General features: G+C 41.6%; 1 protein-coding gene and 1 long non-coding RNA gene across 2 annotated transcripts; one reads left to right on the top strand and one right to left on the bottom strand.

Moving 5' to 3' along the window:
• The first annotated feature begins 28 nt into the window (after window positions 1-28).
• LOC101159215 (cornifelin homolog B) lies at window positions 29-21,517 on the top strand. The gene is made up of 5 exons (XM_004076813.4): window positions 29-1,111; window positions 19,077-19,173; window positions 19,509-19,619; window positions 20,878-21,038; window positions 21,114-21,517. Exons 3-5 carry the CDS (start codon window positions 19,517-19,519, stop codon window positions 21,234-21,236), a joined length of 387 nt encoding a protein of 128 aa, XP_004076861.1. The 5' UTR covers window positions 29-1,111; window positions 19,077-19,173; window positions 19,509-19,516; the 3' UTR covers window positions 21,237-21,517.
• On the bottom strand, window positions 2,321-8,073 carry LOC105355700. The gene is made up of 3 exons (XR_910046.2): window positions 7,946-8,073; window positions 7,529-7,670; window positions 2,321-2,880 (listed from the first exon to the last, which is right to left on the bottom strand). It is a non-coding gene; the product is annotated as an uncharacterized LOC105355700 (long non-coding RNA).
• Window positions 21,518-22,358: the final 841 nt, after the last annotated feature.

Genomic DNA, 22,358 nt, shown 5'->3' on the forward strand with positions numbered 1-22,358 from the left:
ATTTGAGAAAATTTTAAAGACTTTTTAAAGGTCCAGTTTACTAATGAAGGTCAAAAACCTGTTTAGGGTGGAATAAATCCATTTTTGCCTCTTGTGGGTGAAGGCAGGAGACATCCTGGACATTCCACCCGTCTTTTGCAGGGCCACGAATCACACAGATTCAGAAAAATCAATGAATCTGACCTAAATTCCATCCTTAGCTTCAAGATTTTCCCTTGATGCAGATTACAAACTGTTTCAAACTCAACTGTATTTTAGCATCTGAAAGTATAAAATGGAAAAATATCAGATTTGGAAACTAGTTCAGTTCTACCAGGGTTCATAAACGCTGCACAATAAGTAAATTTCTATTTAGAATGATTTACATTTGACATTCTGGGAAAATCTTTTTTGCCTAAATTTAGGAAAGTTTCTCCGGAATCTGATCTCTGACTCATCTTTAAAAGATTCACCACATAGTTCGACGGCCCCGTGGTAGAGTGTCTATCCTTAGGATGGTAGACTGGGTTTAAATCCATGATGGAGCCATTTAAAGGCTAAAAATGGGACCTGAAGCTGTCCAGCTTGACACTCAGCATTTAGGGCAGGGCTGCTCAATCCTGCTCTGGAGATCTACCACACTGCCTGCTTTCCGCTGGTGGTTACCTGGACCAGGTGTGTTCATTCAATCTGGTTGAGCTAATCAGCAGCTAACAAGTCTTGGAGATCTGGAAAACAGTCAGGGGGGGGTGAGCAGCCCTGATTTGGGGGTTGGATTGGAGGGGTTTAAACCTTCCAATGGTTCCTGAATGCGTTTGTGTCGGCAGCTTCAAACGTGAAGGACAAACGTCACACTTTGGTGTTTTTATAGCTTTTTTTAAGATGTAAATATAAAGAGGTTAAAGAAAGGACGTGGGTGGGGTGTCCAGGTGCTCCACTCAACTCCGCACAGGTGATTGATGAACAGCAGGCGTACCACCTCCATTCAATCAGCAGTTTCTGAGTCATTCAGGCATCCATTAGATCATCAATGGGATTTCCACAGGTTTAGGCGCCTTCAGATTTAGTCATGTAAACCTGAGAGAATACAAAAAAGGACTGAAAGCCTGGTCTCAGACTCTACAAGCCTCAGGTAAATGTGTTAAAAGTCTGCTGCTTCTGCAAGTCGTGCGGTTTTTGCTGCTCAACTGTATCACCAAATGAATGTTCTGCTGCGCAGTGAAGCCTTTGAGCAACTAAAACAAGTTACAGGAAATCTCTTTAAACACCACACTGGGTGTTACAGAGTCAAGTCTCAATGCTCTCATTTGTATTCCTAATTATTTTATAGCATTTTAAAAACAAACGCTGTAAAATGTTGACCCATTCATTCTTTAGACAAATATCTGAAGTGGGGTGTACACTGAGGCATGGCGGTGGAAGGATGATGATAAGTATTTTCTAGAGTAGTTAACACTTTTTCAGCAATTATGAATATATATATATATATACGTTTTGACCCACCCTCATAGGTGGACGGGGCGCCATTTATTCTTCCTTTCTGTCTTTCACAGTCATTTTCAAAATGGCAGTTTTTATCTCCTTAGCAACCATTTTAAGGGCGTTACGACCGATGTGCTTTTAGAAGAATCTGCAAACATTTTTACATTTCCCTGGCTTTCTTTTTGTTCACCACATTCCTAATATGGTCGTATCGTATGTCATATTCTTGAAGTAAGTTTTCGCGATATTCCAGTAAAAAAAAAAATGTGAGCAACGAGGAAACGCCACGTAAACGCCGTTTCCAAACTACAAACTTTAAAACCAAACTTTTTTTTTCTTCCAGGAGCTTCTTAAAATGCTACAGGAGGTGATGGAGTTTAAATTTATTGGAGGTACTAAAGTGGATTTCATTTACTTTATTATTTTATTTTAAATATCAAGAGGTCAAAGGTCAGTGAAACTTCAGTTGTGGTTGTAGACTTGATGGAACAGGTTTCCCAAATGTAGGGAAAATGGGGGGAGATATTCACACTTTGCCACAGAATGGCCAAGCTGCAGGTTCCATTTGCATCCCATAATAGTTTTCAAACATCCTTTGGATATCCTGACATCTGATTTTGATTTTTCGTTTGTGGATTTTTTTATGGCTTCTTCTGCTGTGATGTCGTCATTTTTGGGGTGTTGTTCACTATGATGTCCAAAATAAATTTTCATCAGGTACAAATTTTGGTGAGTTTGTGTGTGTGTTTGTGTGTGTGTGTGTGTGTGTGTGGGGGGGGGGGGGGTCACATGTTTGCCCAGAGGTGCGGGAAGAAAGAATTGTAAGAACAGCTGCTGGTTCTAATGAATATCACTTCAATAGAATTAAAGTTGTTTTTTTTTAATGACAAAATCAGAACAATCAAAGGTCGTTTTGGTGACATGAGACCTTCCAAAACCTAAATCTCAGTGATTGCAGGCAGAACCGGAGCTTTGAACCTCCTGCTCTGCCTGCAGGCCATCCGGCACCCTGAAATCCGGACGGACGCCCCTCCCGTGTCACGTCCAGCCCGGTCTGTCTGTCTTCTAACCGATACTGGGCCCTCAGGCGTCTGGTCAGCTTCAGAACACTCATCACCGCTCGGGCCAGCGGTCCTGCTTTTGGAGTTCCTGCTCCAAACCTCAGCTGGATTCAGAACTTTAATGGAGCTAACCAAACTACTGGACTGGCATCTTGGCGTGCTGGGTTCCTCCAGCCACCCCCCCCGGAGGAGGCGGGCTGCAGTGAGGAAAGAGTCCGTCTGGTTCTGTTGGCTCCTCAGGTGGCTCGAGGGCTCAGCCTGAACAGGTGTGGGGTTCTTTGGATCCGTGCTGCCCTCCATCCCTCTGACTCCCAGAACCGCGTCTGCAGACCGCAGGAGTCCCGGCGCCGATGAGGCTCTGTAGGACAGAACTGAGGATGAGCAGGACGTCCGGTTTAAAAGACCGGGAAAATCCAACATGTTGGTGCCATTTGCATGTGTGGTTGTGGAGCAGTAAAGTTCACCAAAATGTTCAAATGTCTTCAAAACAAAAATCCTGAATAAGGAAGATGCCAAAAAAAGTAAAGTCAGTTTGTAGTAAACCTCAATGACCAGTAGGAGGGGCTATTGCTCAGCATGACCATTCTGCATGAACCAAAACCTCAAACACAATTATTTTAACGTCTTTATTCTGTATTTGTCTAGTATTTTTCAATTGATATATTAAATGATAAAATTATTTGACGATTTGAGCAGAAACTGAAGTTTTTTTGTTATTTTGGAGTTACACAGAGCTTCCTCTCTTCCAGAAGTCAGCTAAAAAATAACACCTAGTCATCAGACAGTTATTTTACTTTCATTCAAATTAATTCAATTAAGTAGGTGTAACTCTGGTGCTGCTGTTAGATCGGCACTGCAAGGAATTGTGGGATACCATTCCCTTTGCCTGTCTGGACAGACTCGGGATTAAGTGTGGGTTTTTGACCAAATGTGTTTAGCTGTTTTACTGTGTTTTGCTGAGTTATTTGTCCTACTATACTTAAGTCTTTATGCACCATTAAGGAGAGGGAAGGAGAGGATAATGAGTTTATATAGTACCGCTACTAGTTAGTGGTGTAATGTTAAAGTTGGAGAAATGGTAAATTACATATATTGAATTCTTGTTTCTTTCATTTTATTGTTATAAAAATGAGCATATCTGCAGGCTCAAACTTAGACATATGAGAGATCAAGAATTACAATAAATTAAGATCGTAAAACATTTAACTGAAAAGGAGTAATATGACATTTAGTTAGATAAATATGTAATTTGAGTTGTAAAAAAATATTGATATATTAAATCCAGGAATCAGGATAAAGCCAGGATATTGTTATACTCAATTGTTACTTGTTGAATCAATTCATTTAAGTTGGATACGTTTTTTTAATATATATATATATATACACACATGCGTCACAATGAAAATAGAAATGAGATAACTCGTGCGTTTACTTTGGCCGTTCGTTCTTTTTCTCCAAGCAGAAACTCTTTCTTTTGTTGATGATACAGCTGTATTACTTTTTTGATGGACGTATAATCTTCATATGCCGTCATTAAAATCTCAGACTCCGTCTCACTAAAGTATAGCGCTCTCTTTGGTTCTCCACGCGTTTCCATGGTGACTCCGGAAATTGGCGATCCATTGAGAATGTCTTTATGTACCTGCTGTGCACGTGCATTAACCCAGGGTTACCAAGTCGAGCGTAATTACGCTAACTCATATCCGGCCTTTTGGAACCGACATACCCAGAGTAAGCAAGTTCAGGTGGATTTCAGCCAGAGTTCAGGCTTAAAGTCAGGGGAGTTTAAACATGCTTTCTGGAATACCCCCCAGGTCTACTTTTGTTTTGTTTTTTTGTACTCCTGGTTTTGGAGCTGATTCTGCATTGTTCTGGCATTTCTGACAAACTCAAATGTACTCCATTTATTTGACTTGAACCAGTTCTGTGTGTAATGTTTGAGTCAAAATTGTGGAATTTCTGGCAGCAGACGCACACCCAGAAAATACCGAAAAGAAGAATTTGCGGGTCAATGGAAAAAAGTGAATAAATAATATGGTATATCAAATACCATATTGATGCGTTCTATGACCAACTCCACCAGGCTATTAGTCTAATTTCATCGCACAACATCCCCATCATCCTTACTGATCCCAATGCCACTATATTCTACAGGGACCGGTCCACCGGCTCTCCAGTCGGCACAACTTTTGCTGACATATTCACAAACGACAACGGCGACCTCCTCCCCTTACTCTGCCACCATAACAACCTCTGCATTGCTGATACCTGGTTCCCCCAGAAACGTATCCATCACTGGACCTGGTACAGTTCAGATGGCAGAACTCGGAGGGCACTGGATCACATCCATATATCCCGACGTTGGAAATCCCTCATTACCAACTGTCGTGTGTACAGAGGAGCAGAGTTTGGCAATACAGACCATCGCCTGCTGGTAGCCCACATTAAACATTAAACTAAAGCTAAGAGCCAACCAGCTCCGGAATACTCAGCCCTGTCTGAACTATTTCCCACTCAGCGATCCTAACATCACCACAGATTTCAGCTCCTCCGTCGCTGCTAACAAGGTAACAGACTGGAGGACATTCAAGCAAACTGTCATCCAGGTGGTGCACACTGTCCTCAGACGCTCCCAACCCCCCCCCCCCCTCCCAAGAAAGTATTGGATATCAGAGAGGACTTTTAAGATCATTGATCAACGACGACAACACCGGCTCCGTGGTAACTTGAAAGAGTACCGCCGACTGACCCAGCAAACGTGGCCATAGCTGAGGACAGAGAGAGGTTCTTGCAATCTGAAGCCCAGCGCCTCGAATCTGCATCTCAAAACAACAACATTAGCAGCATCTTCAATCTGTTGCGTCAAGCCCGCGGTGGTCCACGCATAAAGACAGCCCTGGTGAAAGACGCCGATGGCAAACTTTTTACAAAAGAAAACTGCCTTAAGCGCCGGAAAGACCATTTTAGCCGCCTCCTGCAGCACAGCACTGTCTCAACCGACTCCCATCAGCCCAGTGGCTGCAAACAGTGCTGTCCTCAGCGCTGTTTGTAAAACAGATCATTTCACATCCCAAGAAGTCAGAGCCACTCTAAGACATCTTAAGAACGGGAAAGCTCCCGGTATTTGTGCCATAACTGCTGAGATGTTAAAGTCAGGTGGAGAGGGCATGATCGAGTGGCTAACCCACATCTTTAATGAGGTGTGGGAGTCAGAGAGGCTTCTAATGGACTGGACTAGAGGGGTTATTCTGTCCCTCTGGAAAGGCAAGGGTGATAAGCTTATCTGCAACAACCACAGAGGCATAACACTTCTTTCCATTCCTGGCAAGCTCTTCACCAGGATCTTGCTCAACTATGCTCTCCCAGCCATCAGAAGCAGCCGACATCCCCAGCAGGCCGGCTTTATGCTCAACCGCTCCACAACAAACCACATCTCTGCCGTCCCTCTACTCATAGAGAAGACCTTGGAATTCCGTAAAGATCGCCATCTCTACATTGTGTTTATAGATCTAAAGGCTACATTTGACACCGTCTGCCATACCTCACTGTAGAATATCCTAAAGACCTTTGGAGCACCACCCAAGATTGTTTCTCTGTTTAGTCTGCTCTACAGCAATGCAGAAAGCTGTGTCCGCGTAAATGACAAAGACTCAGAATAGTTTCCCATCTCCAGTGGTGTTCGAAGCTCCTGAGCTTTTTAACTGCATCATAGATCAGCTGATGTCCCGGGTCTGTGAGCAAGTCCCTGATGTGTCTCTTGGCAATTACCATTTGACGGACCTGGAGTATGCCGACGACACCATCCTGTTCAGCACATCCCTCAGCCAGCTAAAAAACGCTCTAAGCATTTACAGCGAAGAAGCAAAAAAGTATGGTCTCTAGGTGACTGGACAAAAACCAAATTCATGCAAGTTGGTGATAGCCCAGACCCACCCCCCCTCCGGCTCCGCAACGATGTCATCGAGCCTGTGAAGGGCTTTACATACCTGGGATCCATAGTGAAGGCTAACGGTGACCTAAAACCAGAGATCACCTGCAGAGTGGGCTCTGGCAGCATCAGCTCTGCAGTCTCTCAAAAAAACACTGTGGCGTCATCAAAACATCACGCGCAAGACAAAGCTCCGGATCTACAACCTAGCTGTACTCTCCATCCTGCTTTATGGTTTGGAGACATGGCCCTAAAATAAGAGCTTAAGAATAGATGGCTTCGACATTGAGACCATCAAGTGGCCCCAACAGGTCTCTAGAGCCTTAAGAGCCCAAACCTGCCAGCCCCAAGCCTCCTGCCTGGCTGCGCAACGCCGCATCAGATGGTTCGACCACGTTCTCTGTCTTCCCTCTTTCCATCCGACGCGAGCCATCTTGCAGTTTAACCCAGGGGCTGCGGGCTGGAAACCACCTCAAGGCAAACCCCGTACTCGGTGGACAGACGTTATTGCGGGAGATGTTTAACCTTATGGGGTTGTTATGAAGGATGCTGAGCTTCTGGCACAGGAAAATATGGAAGACCCTTGTGTTTTTTGGTCGGCTCTACGCACCGGGAAGGGGCATAACCCCCCCCCGATGATGATGATGATGATATCAAATTCATGGATCAAACAGTTTGTTATACATCGGTATTCTTGATTTTCTTTTTCTTTTAATTTAGGAATCAGAAATTCCGTTATCATTGAGCATGCAGCGACGTTAAGACTTTTAAAAGAATTTCTAAAAGTCAGGATTCGTATGAACAACTCAAAATTGTATAAAGTCTAAAACGTGTACATCTGGTGTGACCGAAGGATAGTAGGAGACTCCTGAAGGATGAAGTTTGAACCAACATTCGACCGATCACAGGAACTTTTTCCAAAGTTGATAAAGCTGCAACTTTTCATTCTACTTTTGTCATTTTTTTTAATAAAAAAACACTTTTCTGTCGGGGAAAGACAAAGACACAAAAGGAAAATGGCAGCATCCTTTCCTTCCAGGTTTTTTCGTTTCATTAGTTCTGGAAATGGAGCACCAACCTGGCTGCTGAAGGGCTGGACTTGAAGGAGAGTTAGAGTTCTGGTCCTTGTTGGACCCCGGAGACCCAGACCAGCAGTCCTAGCTGGGAGAGAACCGAATGTTCCTGTGGAGAGATCGGAACCAGGGTCTCTGCTGCAAATGCTGAGGAGAAAAGAAAGAATATAGAGAAAAACTGAATGAACGTTTATTACAAAAAGAAGAGTTTTTGACCCAACATGGATTTAGAAATCCTTTCTGAGACTTGTGTTCAGTTACAGCTGTCAAGTCAGCAGCCTCAACATCAAACTATCAGCAAACCTGCAGCTTTCCCTCTTTGAATGTTTTGTCCCATAACTGCCTCTTAAGTTTCTGAGCAACACAAAAAAACAGCAAGATTTCCACAAATCTACAGATGTAGCAAAGAGATTCAAAAGTACCAGATAGCAGTAAAGATCCTCCGTGTGTGTGCTCTGCCAGACTCACTGCTTTACTCTGCTGTCTCATTTCAACACTAATCCCCCCCCCCGCCAGCTTTTTTGACCCAGATCTTTTTGGGTTCCAGGTTCATGAGATCATGTGCCGGATTTAAAGCCACAGTGAACCTCAGGAGTAACTGTGGTGAGTCAGCAGCTCAGTTTCCAGACCTCTGCAGATTTTTTTGTTCCTGCTCTGGGCTGCAGGGGTCTTCACAGACCCGTCCTCATGCTGCGAAACATGTGTCTGCATCCAAGCTCTTCAAATTAAAACCTTCAGATTGCTCAGAGAGGTGCTGTTCTATACGCTGCACATGTTTTCAATTTAATATACTGTTAGGAAGTGCGGAAAGTGGGTCAACCAGAAAAAAAACCTCAAAAGGGGAAAATCTTCCTGCATCTGCAATACTGTACTGAAAAAAAAGTCTTCTTTCATATGGAGTCAAACATTTTCCCTGAACTCTGTTTAAAATGTTTTTTTATTTTTATTTCTGAGGAACTTATTTTTTCTATTTTTGCTCAGCTTTTTTCTTGATTTGAAGTGCAGTTTATGCTCATGATAAACTTTAGAAGATTCAAAGTAGATTTATGGATAGTTTCCTTCATAGATAAATCTTTTTTGATTCGTCTTAAAGCGAACAAAAAAAATCATCTAAAAATAAACTTAATTCCTAAAAAGTAATTCTTTAAAAAAATATGTGATCTGACATTTAGCAGCATTTTTTCACATTTTGCAGGCTTTTCATTTCATTTGAATCTAAACTGCACCTCCCCATGCTGAACACCGGGGGGCGAAAATCTCTTGTCCTTTGGATGATTGCTGTAGTTTGTAGCTTTCGTTTTGTTTGTCTCATTACTCTTTAGTATTGCTTTGTTTTATGCAGCTGCAGCCTCATCTGCAGCTTCATCTGCAGCGTCATGCGCAGCTGCAGCCTCATCTGCAGCGTCATGCGCAGCTGCAGCCTCATCTGCAGCATCATGCGCAGCTGCAGCCTCATCTGCAGCTTCATGCGCAGCTGCAGCCTCATCTGCAGCTTCATGCTGAGCTCCAGCACGTGAATGAACCGTGTTTTTCATGTATGGCTGTTTGACTTGCTGCTGAACTTGTTCACCTGGCGGAGGCCTCGTGACGGTGGTCCAGTGTGCAGCCGGCCGTGCTGAAGGTAGACGGACGGTGAACTGCGCAGGCCTAAAGGGCTGCAGCTCTGCCGGCTGTTTGCTCTGATCACGCAGGCGCTGTTTGCTCCTCGCCCCTCCAGTTCAACAGGTTTATCTGCAGCACACTCAGCAGGAAGGGAGCCCCACATCTGAATTGTGTGTTTGTGTGTGGGTGAGTGTGTTGAGACTTGCCACAGTGAAGTAAAAACCTGATTTAGCCCAGTGATTGTGACACTTTTTCTTGTTCTTCGAAACCTCGTCTTCTTTTTTCGAATCGACCTTCCCTCCTGACTGATTACTACAGACGTTGGGAATTTTATATCTTCTTACGGTCTTCTGCCAGCAGTTTTTATTTTCCAGATTTGCAGACAGCAGCTGAGAAGAGCTGCTCGGTTTTATCTCAGCGTTTGAAGGGTCAGTGGATTTATTGAGCTTGTCAGCAGCTGGTAGTTCTAATGTCTGCTCTTGACCTGCCTGAGAAGAAAACAGTTAGGACTGGTGAGCATGTGGGGGTTTACGAGCGCTGTAGAACGCCTCACAAACTCCTGATGAAAAGCTTTCCAGGGACGTCTGAACCATCAAGGAGGTTGGATTTGATGTTTGCTATTTTTTAATCAAAATTGGAAAAAGTTTGCTCTTTAGCCTTTTTACAGGGTGACAGAAGCAAACCTTCAACCTCATAAATCTTTCTTTACATCTTCACAAAACACTTTGGTAAAAACCTTCTTTTTTTTTTAGGTCTTTTTGTCGATTTGTGCATAGTTTTAGCCTGACTTCCATGTCAGCATTTGAGCCACATTGTTGACCCGTATCCTAATATGTTGAATAAAAAAGACCATACTGTGGCTTTAGTCTTCTTCTCTCCTCTAAATGAGATGTTTTGACTCCAGAATGAGTTTCTGTCTGAAGCTCCTGGAGTTTGGAGCGTCTCCGTCTGATCCACAGCTTCTCCCTGAGGAGGTCGTGTCTCTCTGCTTCATCAACAAACCAACTGCTCGCTGTCATTTCACTTTTTTACGGGTCAGGGAGGGGTTGTACTCAGATGGGAGGGGGGACATTGTAAATAAGAAAACAGGAAGTATGGATTATCCGACTGACCTGTTATGTCCCAATTTCTTTTAGAAATTCTTGCACTTTTAAAAGAAAAAACTTTTTTAACCCTGTTTTTTTTCTTTCTGTTTATATTTCTCTAGTTTTATTTTTTGGCTGCTGTTAGTTGCTGCCATTACTAAAAAGAACAGTGGAAAAAAAGTACTTTGGTTCTGCTGTAAAATGTCTGTGAAAACATGTAAATAAACAAAATTCAGATTTTTGTGCAGATGCTGTTCAGCATATCTATAAAACCAAGAGGGAAGCAACTTAAAACAAGCTGGAGATGCTAAAATTGCACAAATTAAAAAAAGGGATTTGATGAAAACCTGCAGATTTAATGAAATAGTTTAGCATAAAAAGGTGAATTTTTAGGTTAAGTTCTTCTGGGTTCACAGACATACCAGGAATCGTTGGAGAGACTGAATGATTTGCTGTTTCTGATGCCAACATGAGCATAAACTGAAAGATTTTTATTTCTTATCAGCCCCTGAATGTAAAGTACAAAAAAACAAAATCAGACACTTTCCTGGTTTCTGTGATGCTTCCAGAGCTGCACATGCTCAGATGGTTTAAGCGTGTTTGTGAACCCCAGAGCCGCGCGTTCATTGGCCTGTAACGTGTCACGTGTTCTGCAGCTTTATGTGGTTTGAGGTCAGCGGGGGAGAGCCGCAGCAGCAGGATCGGGCTGAACCCGGCTCGGTTTATCACGCCGCGTCTTGCAGCCATCAGTCCAGATCAAATATTGGGAAAGCTTTATCAGCGGAAGCAGAGCGGCTGCAGAGGTCTCGCCTCCACGTCATGGTGCCAAGTTCCAAGATCACAAGCTTTTGCAACCATCAAAGAAATGCATGATGGTCATTTTTTTTAGACGATCATGAAGCTTGTGGGGTCTGTGGTAAAGAGAGGGAAGGCTGGTTCTGTTCAGAGCATGCTCAGTGAAGTTCAAAAGGAGCGTTGACTGAAACTCAAAAACCTCCCAAACAACTCAAGTTTCTCCACAAAAGTGAAAGTAAAATGAAAAGAAAGTGTTGCTGAATGACACATCTACCTGCAGATTCTTTCAGTCTGGAGGAAATGACTTCCTTCACATTTTCGTTTCACAGCACAGCTCTGGGACATTCACTTCACTTTACTTTTCGTTACTTTACTTTTAAAGTGTTTTTTTCTGCACACTTCTCTTCCTCACAGCTTGTCAATCAGGTACAAGTGGAGCTAAAAAATATTCAGTCAGCCTCCAATTGTTGAAATTCTCCCACTGAAAAAGATCAGAGAGAGGCTGTGATGTGAATGAGGGATGCACTATGAGAGCCGGAACAAGAAAAAGAATCCAGGAAAATCAAACTGTTAATAAAAAAAAAAGGAGACATTTAGTTTTTTGTTGCATCCAACAGATCAGTGCTTGGATGCTAAACTCAGATAAGACCGAAGTCATCGTCTTTGGTCCACAGAAACAAAGAGAAAGTGTCAGCTGTCCACTTCACTTCACTCGCTGTCTCTAAAAGCTTCAAATCAAGTCAGAAACCTAGGGGTCATCATACTCTGACCTGAACTTTAACAGCCATATCAAGGCAAGGCAAGGCAAGGCAAGTTTATTTGTGTAGCACAATTCGTACACAAAGTAATTCAAGGTGCTTCACAAAACAGAAAAATGCATTAAAATCACAATACATCATAGAAATAATCAACGTAAAATTTACTTTAAAAGAAAAGAAAAAATTTGAAAATTGATTTAAAAATAAAGGAAGGAAAGGAAAGAAAAGTGTAGATAGGACCAGATAGGACCTTTCAGTCATATACACGGCTAAACAGAAATGTTTTAAGTCTAGATTTGAACATGAACACAGAAGAGGCCTGTCTTACGACTTCAGGGAGGCTGTTCCAGATTTTAGCTGCAGAATATTGAAACGCTGATTCCCCTTGTTTAGTTTTGACTCTGGGTATCAACAGGAGGCCGGCCCCTGAGGTATAAATATTAAAATATTCCTGTTCAGCTGTGAATATAACTGAAGGGTCCTTATCCACACATCTGTTCATGTTCTTTTCTCTTTACCGTCTTTTAAAGTAAATTTTACAAGGATTATGTATGTTTTTAATCTTTGCACAGTATTGTGTTTTTATGCATTTCCTGTTTTGTGAAGCACTTTGAATTACTTTGTGTATGAATTGTGCTACACAAATAAACTTGCCTTGCAAAAATGAGTGTACTACTATGAATAGTTTATTGTTCGTGCTACAAGGAAACACACATTTGCCCTTCTTTAGGCTTGAACTATTGGAACAGAATGAACAAATGTTCCTTCCATAAGTTCCCTTTACATGTGCAGAAAGGCGACATTAATAACAGAAACGACAAACTTTTTAATTTTCTACATTTCTATCCCCACCCTAAACCATCTCGGTCTCCAGCTAACATATGTCTTGGTTCATTTTTCTGCTTGTATTTTTTTAATATCCCATACTGAAACGTGTCTTTGAGGGAAACTGTTGGTAGTTTCGCTCATTGTGAGCTCCATGCAATAGAACCTGTGTCTGTCTCAAAGTGCAAACGGGAAAAAAAACGGACTGAAAGATGTTTGGGAGAGTTTTACACTTTGGTTTGAACATAAACAATAAAGTTTTTAAATCAACTTAATCTGCAGACGTTTTCAGATTATTAGTGTTCTCCGCTGCCTCCGCTGCCTTTTTATAGACAGAAAAGGCTTTTCCCCAAACTATGAGGCAGTCACTGCAATACAGTAAAATAAAAAACAATAGAACTCTCAAGAAATCTATAAAGAATTAAAATAGCTTTTATTAATTGTCTTTTTTTAAAGGATTAATGTGAGATTTTCATTTGAACTTTTCAGCCAACATAACCCCAACAATCTTTACTTCTCTCACTTTGCAAATGTTAACTTGGCAAATATTTGAATTTTCATCTGTTTGGTGATTTCTAGAATTCCTTAACGTTGTTTTTTCTCCAATTCAGAAATATTTCTTTCCATAAAAAAAAATTTCACCTTGGCAATCTCTTCTTTTAAAGTGACCATAAGTTCAGGTAAATTTGTTCTGGAGTAGAAAATTCATGTGTTTTTTTTTTGTGTTTTTCGTACTTTCCAACTGCTATTTTTTCTTGTTTTTGGCTGCTGTGACAACCCAATTTCCCCCTGGGGATCAATAAAGTCCTATCTTGTCTTATCTTATCTTATCTTATGTATCGTCTGCAAACAACAGAAACTGAAGTATTTTAGAAACTGTCATTCATGAACAAAATGAAAAGTTAGGGACCGAGGACAGATCCTTGTGGAACCTTTTGCTGGTTTGAATTCTGTCCATTTACCTGCACATACTAAAAACATTTTAAATTCAAAGCAAACCATTTTTCAAGGATTTTAGAAAATTGAGAGAGAAATGTCAGAAGTCTGAGCTCTGGTCACCAGTGGGAACCACCTCAGCGCACACTTCCTGGACGCTACACGCCTGACTCTCATTCATTCAATTACCCACAGCATACTTAAGCACTGCACTGGGTGAAGCTCAGTGTGCACACAGGAAGTACTTTTTATTGGATGTGAATTTTACATGTTAAGTTCAAGATTGTTTTGTGGCACTTACCATTTAACCCTTGTTCTATCCTAGACACTTTACCATTTGGGAGTTGGGTCATCTAGACCCACTAGACAGTGCTCTGAACCTTTTTTCTTCAATGATTTGTGATCTTCACTGGTGTCCATGGATTACATGAAATCTTTTCACCTTTATCCACCTTTGTCATGGTAGGGAGAACACGTCAATGGAAGGGGGGGTCATAGTATAGGACAAGGGTTAAGATGACTTAGTACTCAACAGTGGGCGTGGCCTTCTGAATTGGAGGAGAGCTTCACATCCTCAGCCCTTAAGCGGCCTTCCTGGCCGTGAGTAACAGTCGGACTCGTTTGTGTCGTCCGGCTGACTATTGTTTGATCAAGTTTTCGGTTATGTTTGGGGTAAAGATGGCAGAAGCCGTGAGGTGGAAAAACTGGCTTCAGATCAGCTCGACGCACTTCAACGCTTGCTGTCAATGGAAGGGGGGGTCATCTAAGATAGCACAAGGGTTAAAAGGACATAGTAGTTTCAGAGAAACTACCTTTTTAGGTACAATGAAACTGGTCTGTAAAAGAAAGTCAGCCCAATTTCCACTTTACTACATGGTACTTTCAGTACTAAATGCTGGGTATGTTTATGTGAGTATTACTTTCCTGTTCAGTGTACATACACACTTAGTCTTCTGAGCTTACCCAATGAGACAATGCAAACTTTTTGGTTAGGGTGAAGTAACTGCATTGTAAAAACATATTCTGCTCTGATTACTTCTTGTCATGTAATCTTATCAAATTCTTTGTTGCATGTTGCTGTGTTTTCTATGCAGTTAGCATAGAACTGGCCAAGAAAGATGTGTTGCTAAATAAATCTGAGAATTTCTAGGATTGCAAGACAAAACTGAACAGAGAAAACAAACCGGGTCTGTTTGGGTGTGGCTACTTTGTCTCCAACAAATATTGATCAACATACACATTTTCTTTGCCATTCTGGTGTTGTTTTCACAGTACTTCCACTGTAGTTTCTGTTTACCTGCTATCTTGATACACATGGTACTTACCTGGAGCCGCCACCAGTGTGTGAATGTGTGAGTGAATGTGTGTGTGACTGGGTGAATGGGTCTGTGACTGTAAAGCGCTTTGTCCTTGTAGGAAGAAAGGCGCTATATAAGTATACGCCATTTACCTTGTTCTTACATGTGCTAAGTACCACAAAAGACACATTTACACAGCATGTAAATGCCCAGTAGGTACTATTTAAAAACCCAGTGTGTACAACATAAATACCCAGTTGGTGCCACATAAGTATTAACCAAATAGTACCACATAAACACACAGCAAGTACTATGTAAGTACCCAGTAAGTCCCATAAAAAGTACCATGTAAATACCACTTAACTACGCTGTAAGTACTATGCTTTAAAAGAAAGCGTTTCCCCTAAGGTTTACTTGATTAGACTATTGTTTGCTTGTTTATCTCAGTACTTGTTTTATGTTTTTTGTTGGTCCATTCTTCCATGGGGGGCCGGTTTAGCTTGTGCTGGTTTGCGGCGTCTTCCGTCCGTGAAACCTGGGTTCGCATCCGGGCTGCTCCCTATTCCCTTCTCTGCTGCTGTGCCGGTCCCAAGCCCGGTTGGATTGAGAGGATTGCCTCAGGAAGGGCATCCGGCGTAAAAACATTGCCAAGTTGACCATGCGACTCATCCTCGTGGAAGGGTTGTTTCTCTGTGGCGACCCCTGATGGGAGAAGCCGAAAGTGAAAGAAGTTGGTCCATTCTTCCATGCAGATCTTCTCTAGAACTGTGATGTTTTTTGTGGGTATCAGACTTTCAACTCCCCCCAAAAAGTTTTACTTCCCTCTTTTATTCTGATAGAAATCTTTATATTAAAGAGTACAAACTAAAAAACAATCAGATCAATGAAAATGCAGGATTCAGAGTTTTATTTCCAGGAACCTGAATCCCTCCATGCGGGTCTGGTCTGCAGAGATCAGGACTTCTGACTCACTGTAGATGCAACAATGTGAGGAAGTATTCAAACTGTGCCACACTGCATCTGTACATGTATGTCATTACTGTAATACATATGAACAATGATCCTGGCTGAACTTGGAATGGCTGAGCTTGCAAAAAGTCTGTGACCCGAGGCTGTTTGTGTGTTCTTGTGTGATTGACTCCTTGAGTTGTGACACCAAAAAGCCCTAGACGGTGCTGGAGACTGAACTCATCTCCTAATGCATCTTGATTCTTTGAAACCAGAACGTGTAAAGACGCTCCTGAATGGATTTGATCTACAGAGTCTGAAAGGGAAATATGTGGCGTGAAGGAATGAAGACGTTTTATCTACAATAACAGAAACAGGCGAGGCATTCAGGTGCAGCACAAAGACCTAAGGTATGGAGGGTTTTCTTTGAAAAAAAGATCAAAAGTTGCACAAATTCTTATTTCCTTTGTCAAAGTCATCTAAATGTAATTGTCTTTAAAGTTTGCTCTCTAAAAAGGTAATTGAACCCTGGGAGAAGAGTCGTCTTTTATCTCACACACAATCACTGCTCCTGTCTGCAGTCAGCTGTTGCATTCTGGGAAGCTGTTGTTACTGAAACCAGTTTAGAAAGAACGTCTTTTGGGTTCCAAGCCGACGCTCATCCTCTTGGTGACAAAGGCATGAAAACCTCACTGCTACCTGCCCACAAAAGTAAACACCCCCCTGATTCCTCGCTGTGCATCACTGATGGAAGAAATGAAACTTTCAGCCAGAAAAATACAACTTTTTAATTCATTTTTTAATGTTTGAGCAGTGAGTCAACATGACGCTACAGCTCCTGAACTCACCTTTACAAAGGCTCAGGGAATAATCCTGACACTGAACGTGACTCACCTAAAAGCTGTAAAATTTCAAGTCTCAGCTTCAGATCCAAATGAGATCACAAGCATAAAAACTTTTCACACGTTGGTTTTTTTACTTTAAAATTATTTTCTTTCTTTCTTTTCCTCACACAGAAATAAATGTTGTCTTGTTTGTTTTGACCAAAAGCAACTTTTGAACTTCCTTTTTTAACTTAACTTAAAAACCAAAGTAACTGGAGACAATTGAGTTTGTCTCTGGGGGCGGGGCTTGTGCTGCTGCTCACAGTGCGGTGGTCCGACTTGACATCAGAAACACATTTACAGTCTGCTTCCAGATGGTTTTATGCGCCACAGCTGGTCTGTCAGTATTTTAGTCAAATCTCATCTTTAAAGTCATATGTAACCCTTGGTCTATCCTAGGCACTTTACCATTGGGAGTCGGGTCATCTAGGCCAGTGTTTTTCAACCAGTGTGCCGTGGCACACTAGTGTGCCGTGGGAGATGGCCAAGTGTGCCGTGGGAAATTGTCCTCATTAACTGATCTAAAAACATTTCCCATCTCCAAGATTTCAGCTCTCTGTTCATCCAAACAGGCCCTGATAAAACACTGAGGAGTTAGGAATATAAAAGATGTAAAATACATTTTCTTTGCGTTTATTTTATTTTATTAAAGACATTTTGATAAGAATGACTGTACAGTACCGCGATTCAGCTGCACCTTCGGCTGTATTTTGGAAAAGTCCCGCCCCTTTAACTGTCTCCACCAATCATTCTTGGGGAGCTTAATCACATGTAATCAGTCTGACCAATCAGAAGTGGTTAAAGTCTTCACTTCCTTGTCCCGATTTAGCTCGTAAAGTCGCTCAGTTCTAACAAAAATACCAGCTAAAGCTCGTCTTAAGCGGTGTAGCTTTGCACAGAATCCGGTATTAGACCGTGGAACAAGTGAACAAAACACTGAAGCTCCGAAAACCGATCTCCAGCCGTTTTATGCACTACATCTCCCATGATGCATTGGGTCATGAGATTGACAGCGCACAAGGAGATCTGTTGTTAAACGTCTTGAAACAACGAACACACATCAAACTGTTTTTAAATCTTCTAACTTAACTTTTATTGCATTTTTTAGAAAAAAAACAGCTGCAGTTTCCAGCTTTTTCTGACACAATTATCTCAAAAATGCATGTGAGATTGTGGAGGGACTGTAGATCAATACAGACCATGAGTTTCGCCTTTTTTTTTTTTTTTGGATGCTGGTGTGCCGCGGGATTTTTTTTAAGGTTAAAGTGTGCCGTGGCTCAGAAAAGGTTGAAAAACACTGATCTAGACCCACTAGACAGAGCTCTAAACCTTTTTTCTTCAATGATTTGTGATCTTCACTGGTGTCCATGGATTACATGAAATCTTTCCACCTTTATCCACCTTTGTCATGGTAGGGAGAACACGTCAATGGAAGGGGGGGTCATAGTATAGGACAAGGGTTAAGATGACTTAGTACTCAACAGTGGGCGTGGCCTTCTGAATTGGAGGAGAGCTTCACATCCTCAGCCCTTAAGCGGCCTTCCTGGCCGTGAGTAACAGTCGGACTCGTTTGTGTCGTCCGGCTGACTATTGTTTGATCAAGTTTTCGGTTATGTTTGGGGTAAAGATGGCAGAAGCCGTGAGGTGGAAAAACTGGCTTCAGATCAGCTCGACGCACTTCAACGCTTGCTGTCATCGCACAAAGACAAATGTTGGAAAAATGTGTTTTTTTCCAACTCCAGTGACCGTCAGAAAGCAGGATTGACTTTGACTCTATGAAATATAAACCTTTAAAGAGAAATAAAAAGGTTAAAACTAGGGGGCGGGGTTAAATAATGATTTCCATGTCTTTTTTATCTTATATAACCCTTCTGACCTAGACTTTTTTACAATCTTTTTTTTCTGTTTTCCATCTAAAAGAGGCCAAATCCAGCACTTTGATATTAATTTTAGACATTTTAACAAATATTTTATTACTAATTTTGTGACAGTTTATTAACCCAATTTTTAGCTTTTCCCCTGTTTTTACATCCTTATTGCTTCCTTTTACAACCTTTACCAACTTGAAAAAAGTATTGAGTTAAAACTTTAGTGTAAAAGATGTGATGTTAACAAAATAAAAGCCTGCAGCAGATTTTTTTATGATGATGTCGACAGAATTGAGTTGATGTAATATTTCCATCCATTTTCATTCAAATAAAAACACACCTTTTTCTTAAAAAAAAAACAAAAAACTTTTTTTCTTTTTTACGAGAAACATTTAAATGTGTCTTTGAAGCGGAGTTACATCGCTTTTTCCATGAGAGGCTTAAGTGGTTTCACAATATAAAATGGTTTTCTACCAGAATAGAGCGAAAGTAGGTGGAGGACAAACCGGTGCGTCCGGCTCCTTCTCTGACACATATTTCTGCCGTGACTCCAGGAAAGATTTTTCAGTTCTGGCATCCGCCGTGACTAGAGATCAAACCCTCTGGTGTCGGACGAGAACCACAGCCGTTCGCTGGTCATCTACTGAACAGGTGAGTCTGCTGAAAACACCTGAGATGGACGACGTTCCTAGAAATGGAACCAAAAAAGTCTTTTTCTGTTCATGTTTGAATCTTTTCTGATGGAAAAAAATCTGTATAAGTTGATAAAGATGCTTCGTGAGGATTTATCTCATTTAGAATAAATAGATTCTCCAAACTTTCTAATATGAAGTTTACATTTTGGGGTTTTAGGATTTCACTTTTTTTCTGCTTAAATGGGGTTTTGTTTCACAAATGGAGTCTTTTAGGGCTAAAGGTTTTCATTTGGTTTAATCAAACTAAGCCGGACTTTGCTGAATCCCTGACCGTCATCTCTTCTCTGCCAGACGTCATCATGAGTAAGTTGGTGATCTCCCAACCTCAGCCGGTCATGGAGTCCAGAGACTCCCAGGAGTGGACCTCGGAGGTGTGCGACTGCTTCAAAGACCTGCCCCAGTGTGAGTGTCTGAGCTCTGCAAACTACCCGAAAAAAACGCTTGGATGTGCTGGAAAAAATGTACACTAACATTGAATAAAGAACTGAACGTATAGTTTTTATTTTAATTGACACATTGAGGTCAAACTGGGGCCAAGCCACTGTTTTGTTGGAAACCGACCATGTATCAAGAACCAGGTCAGTACCAGTACCAGGCCAGGAAAAGGGAACCATCCAACCTCCAAACAGAATGGGCCCGACCAGGATTTGAACCTTTGACCTGAGGGTGCTGACCACACAAGGAAGCACAGCATATTTTTTTAAGCATTCCTGTCTGCTGACACCATGACCTTTTACAAATGTTACAGTTGCTGACAGGAAGTGGCACAGTCGCATTAAACTTTTAAAATCCTTTCAAAATAAAACTACGAAAAGACCTGAACCTTTTCTAAATGAAAAGGAGCTGAAAACTTTGAGAGGGGAATCGGATTAGAAAGCTGATTGGATATTTGCCAAAGATTTTTCCCAGACCATTTGTTGATTTTTGTTTTTCAGTTAGAATTTCCCTCAATTCGTGTGAAAAGGTAAACGGAGAATCTGAATCTGAATCCAACAAAAGATGCTGCGTTTACAAAATCGGATTAAAGATTTCTATCCAACAACAGATGTTCAAAATAAACATCCTAATAAGTCATTTCTTAAGGTGAGGATTTTAAAAGGTTCGACCCCCTTTGACATCTTTGACAAGTTAAAATTGGGATGTGAAGAAATGTTGAAAGAGATGGATCAGAATTTGCTCAGTTTCCCTTAAAGGTTTGATTAGGCCTTAAAGTTCTAAACTAGATTTGTATTTTTTCAAAACTTCCTTTAACCTTTGTGCTATCCTACGACCCGGGCCCTCTAGTGGGTCTAGATGACCCCACTTCCAATGTTAAAGTCCCTAGGATAGCACAAGGGTTAAAAGGGATAAAAACATCTACAGAGGGGGGTTAGGTTTGGTTAAATACACATAGATGCCTTCTTAAAGTGTTTCGACATGAAAGCAACTTTTGTTCAAACCGTAACTACTGTTTGTGTTTATTAGAGATGTGGTTATTCTACATTTTTACCAGAAGCCCCGCCTCCTCAGTTTGGACAGTAGGTCACGCTGTCAGTCAGCATCCTGAGGCATTGATGGAAACATTTGTTCATTTCCTCATTTCTCTGATTGTTTCTCAAGTTGTCGTTCTGGTTTCACGGTTGTCTCTGCTTCTCTTCTGGGTGTCTGTTGTCCACTGAAGGCTGCTTTGCCTTCTGGTGTTTCCCATGTTTCGCCTGCATCACCTCCAAGAAGTTTGGTGAGCCCCTCTGTCTCCCCCTGCTGGAGTTCTGTTTTGGAGGCCTGATCCCACCCATCACCTTGGCCACCAGGGTCTCCATGAGACACAGATTTGGCATCAAGGTGAGCCGCTCTCTGACTGGTGGCTTTCTGCAGCCGCATGTTCTCCATGATCTGAACCCGGTGTGTGGCCTGCAGGGAACCATCTGCAGGGACTGCGTGTACTCCACCTTCTGCACGCCCTGCGTCTGGTGCCAGATGGCCCGTGAGATGAAGAGCAGAGAGATTACAGTCGTAATGATCAACGCCAAAAACACATGACCTCAACGCCACAGCAGTCGGTAAACGAGAAGGACAGCCACTTTCAGAAAACAGAACACCTCTTTGTAAATAAACTTTTAATGAAGGAGGAATTTACCATTAAATGCAGGATTTTGTCATGAATGTGTCATAAAAATGCTGCCAAGAAATGAAAAATCACTTTTTCACTAGAGCTGATTTGCCAAAATAAATCTGTAAAGAATCAATCAGCTTGAAATAATTAACATTTATTGCATTTTTTTCCCTTTTATTAACAATAAAGAAACAAAAAGCAAATGAAAGTTTTTGCACCTTGTTTGAAAATGCAATCTTTGTATCGGATGCTTCAAAAGTAAGAATCCATAAATTTAACGAGCTCGACGACGTCGGTTCCAACAGATCGGACCGCCTCCAAAACGCCAGTTCTGTTTCATCTGCATTCTCATGAGTGTTAATGATGCGGGGAGAACCTGACGGCTGGGAAGGACCGGCCTCAAGGCTTCTTCTCATTGGTCCTTTCAGGACAAACTCCGAACCGTGACTTTTAGTATGGACCACTCTGTGACATCATTGGACCACTCTGTGACATCATTGTCTGCTGGACCGTCTCAGAGCGAAGGCTCTAATTTGTCAGCAGAATTTCTCACTTCAGACTTCAAAACGGGTTTCTAGGCCAGAGTGTCTTTTTTTAGGATGCAGGGATTGTCTGGCATGGAGGCTCCAGAGTTTGCTTTGTTGTGGGAAAAGCTGTGATGATAATGATGATGATGATGATTCAGTCTCAGTGAATCACATGACTACTACTGAACAGATGATACAGGAGCTTCAATTAAGTCTAAAAGCAAACCAAAATGGTTATTTTGTAAAGACTCACCTTCAGACATTAGTTACTTAAAAACAATTCATCCATTTATTCATCCATTTATTCATCCGTCCGTCCATCCATCCGTCCATTCTTGCATCCATCTATCCATCTTGGAGGAAAGTGTGGTTACACTCTTGTTTTAGTCATTGTTTTCCTCAAAGAGTTAACCCCTTTTCTAAACTAAAGATGTTTTCTCCTTCAATCAGTACAAAATACTCCAGTTGCTGTTAATTCCTGATCATGTCATTGTTTTTTTTTCTTTCTGTTTTTGACCACTA

The sequence above is a fragment of the Oryzias latipes genome, chromosome 14, assembly GCF_002234675.1.
Source record: "Oryzias latipes chromosome 14, ASM223467v1".
NCBI lineage: Eukaryota > Metazoa > Chordata > Actinopteri > Beloniformes > Adrianichthyidae > Oryzias > Oryzias latipes.